A 16,254-nucleotide genomic window follows, 5' to 3' on the forward strand; every position below is an offset into this window, starting at 1 on the left:
GGGTTTCGTAGAGCCTTGGGAGAGAGCGTAAGGGAAGCGGTGGATCCTGTCTTAGGTATCGTGACACAGTGAGCTATGGCCGTGGCACCGTGTAAGCAAAGTGGGGACAAGTTCAATCTCAGAGGAACCACATTCCAGATGAAATGGTGAGGACTTCCCGGTAGAGGAAGGAGTGTGGGAAGCAGAGATTTAGGGGACAGGATGGGGCAGTGGATTTGAGCGGGCTATGGCTGTGAGTCTAGTTAGAGAGCTACTGAAATAATCCAGACAAAAGGCATCTTGAGAAGACCAGTTTAGTAATGGCAGTCATCTGCCTAGCTGCTTGTCCAATCAGCATGGCTAATCTGTCTTCCAGAAGTGACCACAGAGCATCGACCTTGAGGGAGAAATGTACTGGGAGAAGTAATCCACCAGGTCATTATTAAAAGTCTATTATACATAGGGCCGAGAACTAAACATTATACACAATAGATCTAAGGCACTGCCTAATTAAAAAAACACTAGCAAAAACAGAGCAGCAAAAGACAGGAAAATGTGTTGAGTGACAGGCAAGCAATATGGGGTTCCGGGGTGAGTCCAGGGATTAGAAAGCTAGAGACAAATTATAAGTGTCAGATAGGGTCTCTGTAAGTGACGATCATGTAAGACCGGAAGCAGACAGAGGACCTTGTGAGCAGAGGCATAAGACTGAAGCCACAGGGAAACTGGCGTTGTAAACAAGAGTCAAGAGATAAGGCCAGAGCAGAAGACATCATCAACAGGAATGCGAGTCCAAAATAAGCTTGAGTAAGTTCGATAAGGGCTAAGCGTTTCGGGTGATGGTGTTTGTTTTGTAGCTTGCGAGGATTACCTTATAGCCTTCTTCCCCATGCTCCCCTCTCTCTCCTCGCTCCCCCATTGGCCCCTAAAGAGATCACACATAAAGACAACCAGTGTCATGGGTGGAGTTCCTTAGTACAGATGTTACCCTTAGGGTGGTTTATTCTTTTGCCAAAATAAATAAATAAATAAATAAATATCAATGTGTAGTAGCTTCTTCAAGCCTGCTACATGTAACTGAAAAGGGGTTGATGTCAAAAGTGTTACACAATTAAAAACTTGACCTATAACTTAATGATCTATACAGTTGCCATATAATTTCAAAATTTTCATACCTAGATATTAGAACTAATATAACATATTATCACACAGATATAATTAGTATGAGGTTCACTGTTAAAACAGAATTATACGAATATAATCTCATAATGATTCTGCTATGAAAAATATTGAACAAATAAGGCCTAGAAAAACCTTGAATTTTATGAGTATAATACCATATTATAAATCTTGTAGTTTTCTTAATGTCAAATGAATTGAAATGTATGCAAGAATTAATTCTATTTATTTTACAGGCTTCTTCAACTAACCTAACAAAGTAAGACTTATTTTTTTTAAATGTTTCTCTTCTGAATGATTTGATATGAGAAACTGTTCAAATTCTAATCTTTAAAGCTTACATGGAGAATTAGTTTTCACAGGGCATAATTTATTATAGACTACTGATAGATAAAACTTACCTTGCTTCTACATGAGTGATTGGTAGGCATAATGCAAAGACAGAAGCTGTGATCCTTATCCTGGGTATTGGTTTAAATCTCACCCCTATCTCAGGTCTACTGGGAAATCCCACTGTAATTATACTTTTAGTTCTCAGATATTTATTACATTTCAGTGGACAGAATTTGATTGACATTCCAGAAGTCAAATACTATTATTCTCTACTTGGTAATTTTTTCTGTTCTTTGGATAATTAAAAATTTTTTTTTATATATAATTCCCTCAAAGTCAGTGGTTCTCACCTTTCCTAATGCTGCTACCCTTTATACAGTTCCTCATGTTGTGATGACTCCCAACTATAAAATTATTTTGTTGCTACTTTACAACTGTAACTTTGCTGCTTTATGAATTGTATTTGATATGCAAGATATCTGATATATGGCTCTTTTTAAAGGTCACTTGACCCCCAAAGAGGACAGACAAGAATATATTTTGTAAAGACAAACACTTGTACAGAGAGATTGCCTTTATATGAACTATCTTGATTCTACTGGAAACATTCTAGAGTTTTCTACATTCTTTTCTATAGTAAACTACCAATGGCAACAGTAGCCATCAAGCCAGATCAAATACTGGGACCACATATTCTGATGGCATGCCTCTGGCATCCTTATTTTGAATGACGCTACATGGAAAAGGGAGCATTCCACCAATATGCTTATTCCTGTGAGTCAAGCATTATCCCCCACACTTAAATTTACATGTGTTCCTCACCTCTTGTTTTAGCCTTAAACACAACACAGTTGGTTATTCAGACATCAAAGCTACACTAGTGGCTATATCTCAAAAACAATGGTGACAGTTAGTCTGGAAAATGTTGGATTGAATACTACCAGGTCCACACTTTTCAAAAGCAACTGGGTATAATGAGTCACTGTAGAAGCAAGCAAACCATTTGGCAACTGTCGGTAATTCTTATAAACATGTATAGATTAGGTTTTTATAAAAATACTTCAGGAGCAAATGTGATCAATTACAGAAATATTTTCTCTAAGAATCTAAATTATTATTACTACGTTAATTTTGGACAATGTGTAGATATTTGTCATGCATTCAAAGTTAGATTCATAATTAATTTTGTGCAACATACATCTTGGCTAAGGAGCTTGACCCCTGTATTTTTTCATATCTAAGATTTTTATATCATTTAGAAGGTATGGAGATAAATGTTGATTTACTATAAAGCCTAGTCACAAGACTAATCAAATAGACCTCAGAAAAGACATAGCCAGCATCAAAGCTTCTGACTGAGTTTCATCTTAGGAACCAAAATAATTTTAGAAAAGACATACTGGTTCACCTCGAGGCCCAGGAGGTCCCAGGACTATGCTGTCTTCTCCTGGGTAGCCCTAAGAGAAATACAGAAATTTATTAACACAACTAAATTGAGAAAATACATTTAAAATACTCTGTTACTTTCTGATGTGCTTTTGGCTATATTTGTGTGAAAACTTTGTAGCTAATAATTAAGTGTATCATATTTTACATACAGCTCTATCATGTATAATGTTTTTGGACGTGTTCATCTGTTTTAATTACATAAAATTAATCATAAATTTTCTCGACATGTAGACTTTCAATTACAGTCATGCTGTAGTCATTAGAAAATTTAAATTTAAGTTAATATTTGTACGCTTATGACAATTTTATCCAGCAATTACGTCCTCTTTCAATAAATAATTTTGCTTTTATGAAACTGTGTATCATGAAGTACCTTTATATATACTGTTTCACCTTAATCTTCAATTACTCCATGGGAGATATTTGATATATTTTAATATATTTGAGTTTTAGTTCCTTGGTATTTATATCCTCCTAGAATTTGCAAAATTTCCAACTTGAAAAGTGGATCTTCTAGCTCAATATTTTCATGCATTCATTTAGGAAGAATCATAGGTTTAATACATAACTTGAAGTAAAAGGCCAACACCTGTGCGCGCGCGCGCGCACGCGCACACACACACACACACACACACACAGATGCTCACACACCTTTTCTCCTTTAGGTCCTGGCAATCCAGAGGGGCCTGGCTGACCTTCAAGGCCCTAGGAGAGTAGAAACAAGTAAAGAGATGGTCTCAGACCAAGCAGACATGTGTGTCTGTTACTATGAAGTGTCTGCTGTTACTCATCACAGTTTTCTGAGAAGAAATGCAAGATACACTTTACAGAAGGTCGAGAATTAAAACATCACAATGCTTTATCAAGGAAAAGAAACATTTTTAAAGGTAAGTTTATTAGGACTTTATTTTTGGTGGTGGATACATATGAAGCTTCACAATGGCCATTCTAATTGTACATTTATTGACACTTTGAGTCTAGTTTCATTGCATTCTAACCTTTTCATTCACATGTTCTTACTAATAACATTTTAATAAAGCAAATCTTAATTTGTACATTTGGGATATAGTATGAACTAAGAGCTCATAACTAAATGCTTTCTTGTCAGTGAATAAACATATTTAAAATTAGAAATGTTTACTCTGTATCCTGGGATTCCTGGTTCGCCTTCAGGTCCCATCAATCCTAATGGACCCTAAAAATAAAAATAAATATGAGAGAGAGAATAGACAATCGTGTGACTCATTAACTGTCTATGTCTGTTATTGAAACCTTTAGGCTTTCGTGGTTTGAAATTCTACCCAGTCAACCCGGAAAACAGAAAGAAGGACATCCCCGATTCTTCTCTGTGTTCCTCCAGGACCACAGAAGTCCCACAAACCATGTTTCTAGTTCATTTCTGGCATATCCATACTCAATACTAAAAAAACCGTTCACTTATTGGAATGCCGCTGGCCCCAAAAGGCTCTTGGAAATGCAGTTTTGTCTGTCAAAGTTTGTGGTCACTGAATATCAGGAAGTGGAATCGGACAGTGTTTGATATTGTGACTTCAGGACTCAGGACATCCCTGTCCTCATAGGTGATTCCAGACGCTTGCCAGAGTATGGCTTTAATTCAGGCCAAAGTTGATAGCATAGAAATACTGGAAATGAGTGTGTCGGGATCACAATAAGATTATGGCTATCAGTATTTTACAGATGACCAAGCCATACAAATTAAAAACTGATTAGTGATCACTCTTACTGTATTAAAGAGATCACTCAGACAGCTGAAAAATGGCAAATGTAATGACAATATAATGTCTTATTTTTCATCTTATCAAGGAGTTTTGCACAGTGGTTTCTCTTATTTGGGTCTCAAGAGAAAGAGGAGGCAAGAAAATGAAGGCCTGAGTAGGTATATGATTTGCCGTGTATTGTACTAAGCAGGTATGAGAATCAGTGTATAGAGTTACATCTGATCAAGCTGCTTCAATAAATCTCATGGACAGTGCACATTGTACTATATTTCTTAAAAGGTACCCGTTACAACAATTATTAACTGTGAATCAGAAATTTGGAAAGATTTGGATAGGAACATGTTTCAGTTTATGAAAAGCCAATTTAAATAAGAATTTAGACATGATATATTCTGGAGGTTTTTATACTAGAATGGAATGATTCATTCATAATACTAGCTGAAAGAAATGCAAGGAAAATTGCTAAAGTTTTTAAAGATGGCTGTATGTGTTAGGTTGGGATGGGTTAATGGCCCGAGAAGGAGATGTGGAGAGTGGAGGGACATGTATTTGCTTAACTGAAATAACTCTGGACATTAAGCATAATTTCTGGACCCAAATTTTGTGACTTGAGGCAAAAGTTATGTCTGAACATATGCAAAGAAGAAAATTATTTCTGATGTGCAAACAGTTTCAAACTCTAAGCTATGGAGATTGAAAGAGCAGGGTGGGGTCAGCTTGACTAATTTGGGAAAGGAGTCGGAAGCTTTTCCTGTTTCCTCGCTTGTTCTGGGTACTGAACGGCGGCAGCATTTCCTCAGAGGTTAAATGAGGCAGCCTTGTAACTGTGTCCAGAAAGCCAGGCAGGACTTAAGGCTGCTGCTGGCTCCAAGAATGGATACATGGCTGCCGCTAGGAGACATACAATGTGTGAGGGGTAGTGAAAGTAGGGACCACGTACCTTAAGGTACCTAAGAATGCATCTGTTAGACATGGGTGACAAAATGTAGAGTGCAGGAGAAGAGAGGATGTAGCAGCTTCTTTTAGAAATCAGAGCGAAAATAAGAAGAGCGCCAAGGATTTGGGGATATAATACAATAGGGATGTGTGGAAGTTTGTGCTCACACACCTAGAGAAAACACACGACTTTACGAATGTTCAGTACATAACAGTCTCAAACAAAATTTTAACAAAGCTTTTCAAAACAGGAGTCACAGATTATACTCTTGGAATAGGATGAGACACAAGAAGGGAGCAGAAGACAAAAAAGAGAATCTACTTAAATTTTAAATTCTTTAGAATAACTAACTCTTCCTGAGAAGACAACAAAATCTGTAAGTACAAGCCGTTTACAAGTGAATGCTGGGAAAATACCAATATAAAGAGAGAGAGCACGAGGGAGCGAGGGAGGGGGAGAGAGAGAGAGAGAGAGAGAGAGAGAGAGAGAGAGCGCCAATGTCAGTCAGAAAGAGGTAGATTAAAACGTTTGTAGAAGATTCTAAGTTTTTCTCTGGGATTTTGGCTATTTCACTCTTATTGGGGTTCAGTTTTTGAGGGGCTCCAAGGCTTGGGAGGTGCCCACGTGGCTTGTTCCCTAATACTTTGTGTTTCTTGTTTTGGGTTGCACATCTTTGGGGATAGATGTGCCCCTCAGTTCCTTTACTTTTTCTTTGGTTTTTCAGTCCGTCTTTGGTGTGTTTCTTTACTCTTATGTGAGATTTCTTACAAGATTCCAACTTATGCTTAGAGGGAGATGCTGCCGGGTATTTGACCACTTTGTGAACCCCGGGACTGTGAACTGGAAAACCCTTTCTCTCGCTGTGGTGTGGCTCAGTCATTAGCACACAGTTTAACCCAGAGAGCTTTGTGCAAACAAGAGCTGAATGGAGTCAACCATAGGTCGGGAGGCAGAGCGAGGAACCAGTTGACAGGGAGGGAACATAAGAAAAACCAGGAAAGAGAAAGGAGGGTCTTTGAGTTGAAGGGAATTTAAGACAGCATAGAGAAGGAGAAGGAAAAGGGGAAAGGGGAAAAGGGGAAAGGGGAAAGGGGAAAGGGGAAAGGGGAAAGGGGAAAGGGGAAAGGGGAAAGGGGAAGGAGCCTTCTCCCTCGGAGACATCAGTGCAGTGGGAAGGCCAGCTGGGTGCTTTCTCTCCCTCTCTGAGGTAGCAGGCTTTTGAGTCTTCCTTTGGTAAATCAAATGTTTGGGATTTTGTTTTAAAAACAACAGAAAGAAGCCAGCAACGCTCATAGATACAATGACCTGACAATAAGCTGTCATTAAAATGTAGTAAAAAAACCACGTGAGCATCCCAACTTCACTCCAGGAAGGCAAAGAAGCAGAAGAGGTGGGACACTGTTAGTGTAAATGTGGCATGGTGATTTTACAAACCAGGTGTGCTAGCGACAAGCAAGAGGAGGAGAAACGGGCAAGGGAACACAGTAAATCAAGGAAAGGCACAAGAGAGAAACAAACGGTGTGGGAGAACTCAGCATCTATGTGTAGAAGAACGGAAGTAAATTCTACATCTGTCTGCTGTTCACAAATAAACTCAAAATGGATCATAGGCTGGAATGTGTCGTAACTGAAACTGACCCAAGTAAATGCTGTAGAATTTAGTAAAACCTTAGATCTCCTAGTTGAACCTACCAAGGAAAGAAGGAAGTTTCTATAAAAGAAGAAAGTGTATTTTGACAGTGACACTTGACCCTGAGACCTCAGGAGTGTTCTCACCCAGACAGGTCATGTGACCCCCTCTCGAGCTCCAGCCAATGGAATAAGTCAGATGACTGACCGGTGAAGATGGTATCTCTCTTCCTCTGAAGTTTATTAATTGGATGTGTGCTCAGAATACAGAAATAAATAGATTTCTTACACAGCACTAATGAAATAAACTGTACTGAAAACCAGAATACACCTCATACAAAAGATGTTAGAACAGAGAAAAGACAGAATAGCCCTAATCAGAGCTACTCAGGCAATAAGTAAGGTGAAAGATGTCTTGTGTTTCTTTGTAGAAAGGTCAGATACTAGTAGAAAGTGAAGGGCTGATTCTAAGTCCACATAAGACATGTGTAAGAGCAGGCTTCTCTGAGGAGGGAGCACAGTGGTGTCTGCTCTGACAGACCCCAGAGGACGAGCCGGCATGATGGACAGAGCAGACTGAGGACCAGAAACAGATGTGGAAGAAACCACTGAATACAAGGCAGCCTTTCATGGGAGTAGAAGAAAATACATTGAGTGCTCAATAGCAGAATTAAAAAGACATTTAATAAAGATGGGGAAAAAAAGACATTCAGTGTGGGAAGACAAACATCTCCCTCCCATAACTAGGAAAATAATAAAATCTCTACCTGGCTTAAAGAATTAAAAACAATGTTATAAATGTGTTAGGATAAAACATGGAAGGATGTTTTGTATACTTTAGGTGGGAATAGAATTTTTAATGGAAAAATAAAATCTAGAAAATGTAAAGGAAACCATTGAAAACTTTGACTATCAAAATTAAAAGTTCCTGCTTAGCAAAAGACACAAAATTAATAGGCAATTGACAGAGGAGTCATTTGTAATTTATTCTGTAACATGTTTGACAAATTACATGAGCAGTTTATACTTATGAGTACTGGTTGCAAATCAGTAAGAAAAGATAGCTACCAAATGGAAACGCATAGCATGTATAGGTATATATGTATATATACATATACACATATTTATTTATTAATAGGAGACTTTCAGAAGAAAAAATAAATAGTTATAATAAGGAAAATTTAAATATGAAAGCAAAAATTACATATATATTCTCATTTATCAGATTCTCAAACACTAAATGAATTAATATGAAATGTGAACAGTGGGGCTGTAGTTTCGGAAAATGACTGGGAAGGCTGTGGGTGTGATTTGTGTGTGTGTGTGTGTGTATATACACACAGGCATATATAAATGTATGTATATATATATATATATTTTATCAAGGAAAAAGAAACCCATAAATTTGAGAGGGAGGGGGACAGGAGAGAGGCTCGAGGGAGGGGACAAAGGAAGGAAAGACAGGACAGGAAGAGGTGTAATTTCATTTTAATTAAAAATATATATTTAAACGTTTTTAAAACTGAATACTCCTACAGATCACGTTCAAAAGTAGAAGCTTACATTAAGTGCAACATTTTGGGCTGCATTAATTCTGACATGTATTAAGTATCAACCACTTTGTTTAATGTTTTTAAAACAGGCAAAAACAGAGAAATAATGACATAAAACGACTTAAGGCCTGGGTGTTAAGGTGTCAGTAAATAATGGCAAATTATCTTGAGGAAAGCAGAAGGACCTGGCTCTCGAAGACCTTGGTGACAGGCCTGGCATTGGCTATTTAAAGGAGATGAGATTAATGCACCCACATGTTATAAATAAGCTCACAGAATGGAGGATTATCTTTTGAATATCTTCCTTTCATGCTATGACTTTCTTTTTTCATCTTTTAAAATGTACACTTTTTTTTATTGTGCTATCTTTTTCAATTCACTATGCTTCATATTGTTTCTTTGCTCCTCTTTTTTTAAAAAAATTATTTAGTTAGTTTTTATTGGATATTTTAAATTTATTTACATTTCAAGTGTTTTTTCCTTTCCCAGTTTCCCTTCCATAAACACTCTATCACATTCTCCCTCCCCCTTCTTCTATGAGGTTGTTCCCCCACCCAACCACCCACCCCTTCTCTCCTCCCTGTCCTGACATTCCCCTACACTGGGGGTTCGAGCCTTGGCAAAACCAAGGGCTTCTCCTCCCATTGGTGACCAAGAAGGCCATCTCTGCTACATATGCAGCTGGAGCCATGGGTCTGTCCATACTGAATGGTCCATCACATACCAGCAATACCAGTTTGCTGTCACAGGCTCGGAAGCATCAGGCTTCAGCCCTCCAGGCCAGTCAAAGTTCATGCAGAAGATGCGCTATAAATAGAGACTGGGGAGCTTTGCCCCAACTATTTAGAAAGATAATCTCGCATTCAAGCAGGACAGGTCCAAGAGGCGGACAGAAACACATTTCAGCTTAATTTCCAAAGCAATTTGCCAATACGACAGCAGCTTCAGACAGATATTAAATCCCAATTTAAGGTGCTCAGTGCATAAACTTTCCTGCTTCGCTTTGGAGTTAAAATCGGATTTTTAAAACTTCATTTCATATTTTATTTCCATCTTCACTTTCCTCCTTCCTTCTTCAAGTCTAAAACCCACTAAGCTGTTTAATACTGCGGAATGCTTGCAATCCGCGCCATCCCACAGAGATGGACTCAGTTCAGTGGAACCTTTGTGTCCTCTGTAAAGTCAATCAGGATGACTCTCTGAGAGCGTGTGCGGCTCTTTTCCATCCCCAGTGAGTCAGTGCTGAAAAGAAATCAAATACTGACCACAGCACCTCGAGTTCCTCTGGCACCCTTAGGGCCACTGTCCCCAACGCGTCCAGGGGAACCTCTGCTTCCAGCTTCTCCTATGGGTCCTGTTTGTCCTTTATCACCCTGTGGACGATATTTGCATGATCAAAATTAAATGTATCGACTCCTCTAGCTATACCACGCCCTTGAGTGATGCAGAGGACAAGTGGCAAGGAGAATTCTATGGATAACTCTTATCATAATTGCTGTCTTGTTTTGTGACACAGGGTCTCACTGTGTACCTCTGAGTGGCCTGGAGCTTACTACGTACGCCAGGTTGGCCTTGACTTGTGGGCGCACCTCTTTTTTCTGCTGCCTGGCAGCTAGGATTACAGGTGTCTGCTGTCAAACCCAGTCTGGATTTGTGTAAATTAATAACTTTGCTTCAAGTTACCAATACCACAGATTATCATTAACAATAAGAAACTACCATCACATGCCATTTAAAAATAATGAGTTTTGAAAAAGATATTAAGAAGGCATTAAAAAAAAAAAAAACAGGGTTGGGGAGGAAGGAAGAAAGCCCACATGAAAAGATATATAAAAAAAATTTACCTTTTTCCCTGTTCGACCTCTTTCTCCTGGGGTTCCCACAATTCCTTCAGATCCCTGATCATTTGATATAAAAAAAGAAATAAATGATTAAAGAGAAAAGTCTAGGGTTCAAATGAATACGTCTATCAGATAATCATTAAAACAGACACTAAATATCACGAAGGTTATTTTTTAACAGTATTTTGTGTATAGTTATTTCTCACAAGGTCACAGTAATTAAAAGGCAGAGCTGTTCCCAAGCTATGAGTTTCATATGCACATGTGGTCAACATAAACTTTAAACCATTCTTTAGGAAGGAAGTTTCTTGGAATACACCCACTTTAATTAAGGCCCACGTGATGAAGGTGCATCCCAGCGTACTCAGTGAGCTGCACTTAGCATTTTGTTGAAAGAACAAGGTTTAAAAATATCTCACCTCCATGGTCAAGGCAAGTCTCAAGATCCTACTGAAGTGGAGAATAAAAAGTAGATGGAAAGAAAGGCAAAAAAAAAAAAAAGCAGGGAAAAAAGGGGCAGTCATAGTAAACTAAAATAATATTTTAATTTCAACTGGTAACTTGTTTACTTTGCAAAATAGAGATTTTAAAGCAAAAGTAGGGTGCTATACGGAGTTTATATCAACAATAACCAATAGAGGGCCAGGCTGCCAGTCCGAAAATAGGTAATAATTACAGCTTTCTTTTCATTAGTTGGAGCTGGAAATGGAAATTTCAAATTTGTGTCCCCGAAGCTTGGCAAGCCTCTGCAGACAAGAAATAAATGGTGGTTTACCGCCCTGCTATGCAGGCTCTTGATAAATATTTGCTGAATGAATAAACAGATCCCCGAGGAAGTGACTCACACCCTACACTTCCCAGCAAATGCTGTTCTAGTCTCAGTCTCTGAGTCCAAAGCAGCCATGTCCTACTGCTGCATCACAGCTGCCTTCAGAGGTAGAAACGGTAGCTGCAACCCCTCGGAGGACTTTTCCCTGCAGACAAGCAACTTTTCCACAAGAAGGTGATTAGCCTGCAAGAGTTCGAATTGCCCGACTTGTCCGGTTTGGGCACTTAATCGCCACACAGGGAATGACAAATTGTTTAATTTACTAAATGACTCTGGGGTGAGAGATTTGAGTCAGTCATTGAGAATGATCACTGCTCTTGCAGAAGACCACAAGTGGCACACATGATTCATTACCTGACTCCAGTTCCAGGCAGATGCAAGCCCTCTGTCCTCTGTGGGCATCCACATCATAGTCCCACACAAACGCATACATTCCCATGTGCTCATACATAACTTAATTTATTTAAAAAGAAGGCCTTTGTTTATTCCTCAAATGAAAGGAAAACCTAATAAAAACTCTTGGAAGAGTTACTGAGACCTGGTGTGATAACAGTGCATATAAAAATTTGAATAATACTGGCTTAGAATGAAGGGCCCAGTAAAGTTAGTTTTCACTAAGTTCTGCCCTTTAAGCATATTTTGAGCACTTAAACAGCTATAAAGAAAATCAAAACACAACAAAAGCCCATGATACTGAATAAGAGGTGAAGACAATATCCCCTTTCACAAGAGGGGAGGGGTGCAATCGTTGTCTGAAATGCTCTGATATTCCCACTTATTTCTTCACACTCTTAAAGCATTCCTCCTGCTCCTCACACAATATGCCACTCTTCTTGCTTTTGCCATTATCCACCACATCCACATCTTTCACCTTTCTAATCCTGTTGTAACTGCTACAGGATTCCACATTATGGCCAAACCACAGTTTAACCTTGTTCCCTAGCAGCTAGTCTTCCTTCTCCTTAATAACGTTACAATAAGTAAATCTGGGTATGACTATGACCAGAGTTTTTAAGTTTTTTTCTCCTTGAACAAAACTAGTTTATACTTATAAACAAACTCTCTCTCTCTCTCTCTCTCTCTCTCTCTCTCTCTCTCTCTCTCTCTGTGTGTGTGTGTGTGTGTGTCTCTCTGTGTGTGTATGTATGTGTGTGATTTTTTCATATATGGATAATCAATTTTTACACTACAATTTACTGTATAGTGATTTTTCCTCATTAACAAATAATACATAATCAAATGATCAAACATTTCAAAATTGACTCAGACTGACTCTAGGGTACTTTTTTCATTGTCATCTATGAGCCATATGAAGTTAACTATAACCTGGTTAATGTAGGTCAAGTCATCCCATTGGCTTCCCTGTCCAGGCATCCCCAGGCTGTTCTTTAAAACTATCTTAATATGTGATCTCTAATTGTCAGTACAAATTTTGAGTTAATCTGCATCAGTCAAGTTCCATAAAAACATCCTGTAGGGACTTTTGACTGAGACTGAATTAAATGTAAACTGACTTAGAAAGGTTTTCACAATAGTAAGTCTTCCTGGTCTTGAATGTTATACCTCTGTCCATATACTCAGGTCTCTTAGGATTTATTTAGGTTATATTTTTCTCAAATTATAAATATCTACAAAATTTTACAAATACACTGTTAAGCCATAATCCAAGGAGCTTATTTTTTGTTGCTGATTGTAATAAAAATCTTTGATTTTGTTAAAGTAACAAAGGAGACATTTTTGTATATTAATATTTCATTTCACATCATGATGAACTCTTACTAATTATAATTTATAGACTATTTATCTCTTTATGCAAGTATTTCTATTTATTATATGTAAATATTATTATTAATATTAAGAATAAAGGAGAAATGTCAACCTTAGCTCATTACTTAGGCATTTTCCAACCAAGTATAATAGTGAAAATGTTAATATAAAGTTTTAATAAATGTGTTTTGCTTTATCTGTTGGAGTGACTGTATTCCTGTATTAAATTTTGTAAAATATGTGACTCAGATTTATTTTTTATTTTTATTTCTTTGTGACTCACATGTATAATATTTTAAAATGTTAAACTTTTGGCTTAACAAAATACAGTTTTGGTATGAGGAAATTCAACAAACTTTTAGGTGTTATCAATATTTTTAGATGAAGTAAATTTAATATGTGTGCTCACTGATATGTGCGAGCCCCACCTGTCAACAACCAGTTCTTCTTAGGCACCACTTGTTTACAGAAGTACTTACAATTTGTGGGTCTGCAATGCATGATTAAAGTGAAAGTGTTGACAAGGATGACAGTTTCTATGACTGAGGCATTTCTTTGAAGATAGATTGCACCTTCATCTCTGTTTTCAAACCATTTCTCGCCCCATTTCAAAGTTATTAGTCTTGTCTCACAGCTCATTAAGATACTGTAGCATCAAATTAGGAGTTGACGTTCTCTTCCCAAACTTTTCTACACATGCCGCTTACACACATCTGCTTCCTTCTCTGTCAGAGAAATAAGGGTCTATTCCCCAAGTGAGGTCATGCCTACCTTATGTTCTTGATGATTCACTTACCCATGACCCCTCCTTCTGAAAGTGTCCAGGCTAAGGGCACTATCAATATTTCTCCTGAATGCACCATTCTTAACTCCACCCATACAGGTTTAAAGCTATGTGAGAGAATCCTCAAGCCTATGTGTTTCTCCCCTTTTTCTTTCTCCCTCCATTTCCTTCCTTTCCTCCCTTCCTCCCGCCCTCCTTCCCTCCTTCCTTCCCTTCCTTCCATTCTAACTTCCTTCCTTCCTCTCTTTTCCCTTCCTCCATCCATCCTTCTTTCCTTCTCTTTCCCTTCCTCTGTCCCTCAGTCCCTCTGTCTCTCCCTCCCCTGTCCCTTCCTCCTTCCCTACCTCCATTCCTCCCTTTATCAGACATTCATTTACGTCTGAAGTTTTCCAGAACCATTTTTCTAGCTTCCTCTCTTTCTAGCAAAACTTTTTTTTTTTGCTAGATAGTTGTGCCTATTCCTCTCATCACTGATCTAATCTCTCATCTCTCTTCAGTTGAGCTTTTGATTCCACCACTGCAACCAACCTCTGGAAAGTAAAATCTGATGGATTTTTTGTTTGAAACAATTTATTTTTGGACTTAAATCTTTCTAAACCCTTTGTTTTCATCGCAACATGCTTCCCTAGTTTCCACTTACATCTTAAATCAAGATGTCTCCTCCTCTATCCAGCATTTAATACTGGAGAGACCTCTTCTCTTTTATCCGCCCAGGTGATCTCATCATGCCCCATGTTGTTAAATACCACCGGAATTCTCATAATCCCTAAACCATGTCTGCCACCATCCCTACCTTGTGATATCTCTTCTTGAATTTCTAACAAGCTTTTCAAATTTTATGTACTCAAATTCAACTCTCAAATTCCCCCCTCCCACTCCAAACCTGGTCTCTCCTTGTCCTCCTGCCTCCATTGCAATCAGGCAACACTATAAAAATTATTAAAGTAAGCTTCTCTCTTGCCTATTTTAATACCAGAACTTTGCCTACTCTAACTAAAGGCTAATGAGGGAATGTCTTGAGGGAACTGTTCTATTCTCCTTTTCAAAAATGTACAAAGTCAGTCTTTAGGGATTTCACTAGAAGGAGAGGCATGCGGCTAAGACATAGAAGCAGTGAGCAGAGGTCTTCTCCACAAGGAGGAGAGAGAAGGCGTCGGGGAGAATTAACTGACTCCTCCCTCCATCTGAACTTAGTCTGATGTTCATCAAGCTCCAGAGGTCCTTCTGCCCCCATCCCCTCCCAGGTTTGGAGCTGCAGCTTTGTAAAAGGTTATTCAAGCTCAGGTCCTCACGCTTGTGCAGCAAATGTTCTTACCTGCAGGCCATCCTATGCTTATCTCCTTTCTATAGTTAATATATGTTGAGCAGACACAGAAGGCATCTTGACTGTGTATAGTGAGAAAACAGGCCAGGCTGAGATTCAGTCTTGAGTGTCTTGAGTTTTATGGGAGCAGTTACTTTGCTTTCAGAAGGGCTGTATCCCATAGATTGTCTTTTTAACAAGTTTCTTCATTGTATGGGATTTATGTACATTAAAAATTTACAGCACTCTTATTTGTAGTGGAGTCCATTATCTTTTTTGTCACTGTCCATGGTCTTTTTTTTAAGCTTTACCTAAGATGTCTCTGCCTATTTTAAGGCCACAAAGATTTACGCCCCTACCCTCTGCTGCCACACTTTCCTCCAAGGCTTTTAAAGTTGGAGCTTTAGAGCTTCTATGAATTAATCTGTTGAGTGAACAGTGACCCACTTAATTTTATGCACACAAGTAGATTGATGCTCTAGCATACTTCTTTGAAAAGATCACTATTTCCCTAATAGACTTGCCTGGTGCATCACATGATTTCTCATCCAAATGCATATTGTTTATCTAAGCTTATCCTTTGATATCTTTTGGTATTAGAAAATGTTAAACAAAGCAGAAGTTCTCACCAAAGACTATATTCTTCTGCCTGAATCCTTTCACTATCCCCTTCACTCTCTGAATCAAATCTGCATCCCTTACTACGCCTTTAAAAGTCCTACATGTTCTGTTTCCTACCAATTTCTTCAAATTTAACACACACACACACACACACACACACACACACACACACACACACACAGAGACAGACAAAAAAACCAAACCAACCTCTGACTAATCATTGTGCTGTGTTGCTTTCTGGGCCTAAAGGTGCCCGGCCGACTCACTTCCACGCCACTGCGTTTGCTGCTCCATCAACCATAAAGGATCTT

At 38.5% G+C, this 16,254-nt stretch overlaps 1 protein-coding gene across 1 annotated transcript in view; it reads right to left on the bottom strand.

Moving 5' to 3' along the window:
- Positions 1 to 16,254, bottom strand: part of Col24a1 (collagen type XXIV alpha 1 chain) — a 255,521-nt gene that overhangs the window by 69,375 nt on the left and 169,892 nt on the right. The window contains 6 exon segments of the mRNA XM_032897221.1: positions 851 to 904; positions 2,892 to 2,948; positions 3,592 to 3,645; positions 4,082 to 4,135; positions 10,064 to 10,171; positions 10,643 to 10,696. Coding sequence (XP_032753112.1) covers positions 851 to 904; positions 2,892 to 2,948; positions 3,592 to 3,645; positions 4,082 to 4,135; positions 10,064 to 10,171; positions 10,643 to 10,696 — 381 coding nt within the window.

The sequence above is a fragment of the Rattus rattus genome, chromosome 3 (assembly GCF_011064425.1).
Source record: "Rattus rattus isolate New Zealand chromosome 3, Rrattus_CSIRO_v1, whole genome shotgun sequence".
Classification (NCBI taxonomy): domain Eukaryota; kingdom Metazoa; phylum Chordata; class Mammalia; order Rodentia; family Muridae; genus Rattus; species Rattus rattus.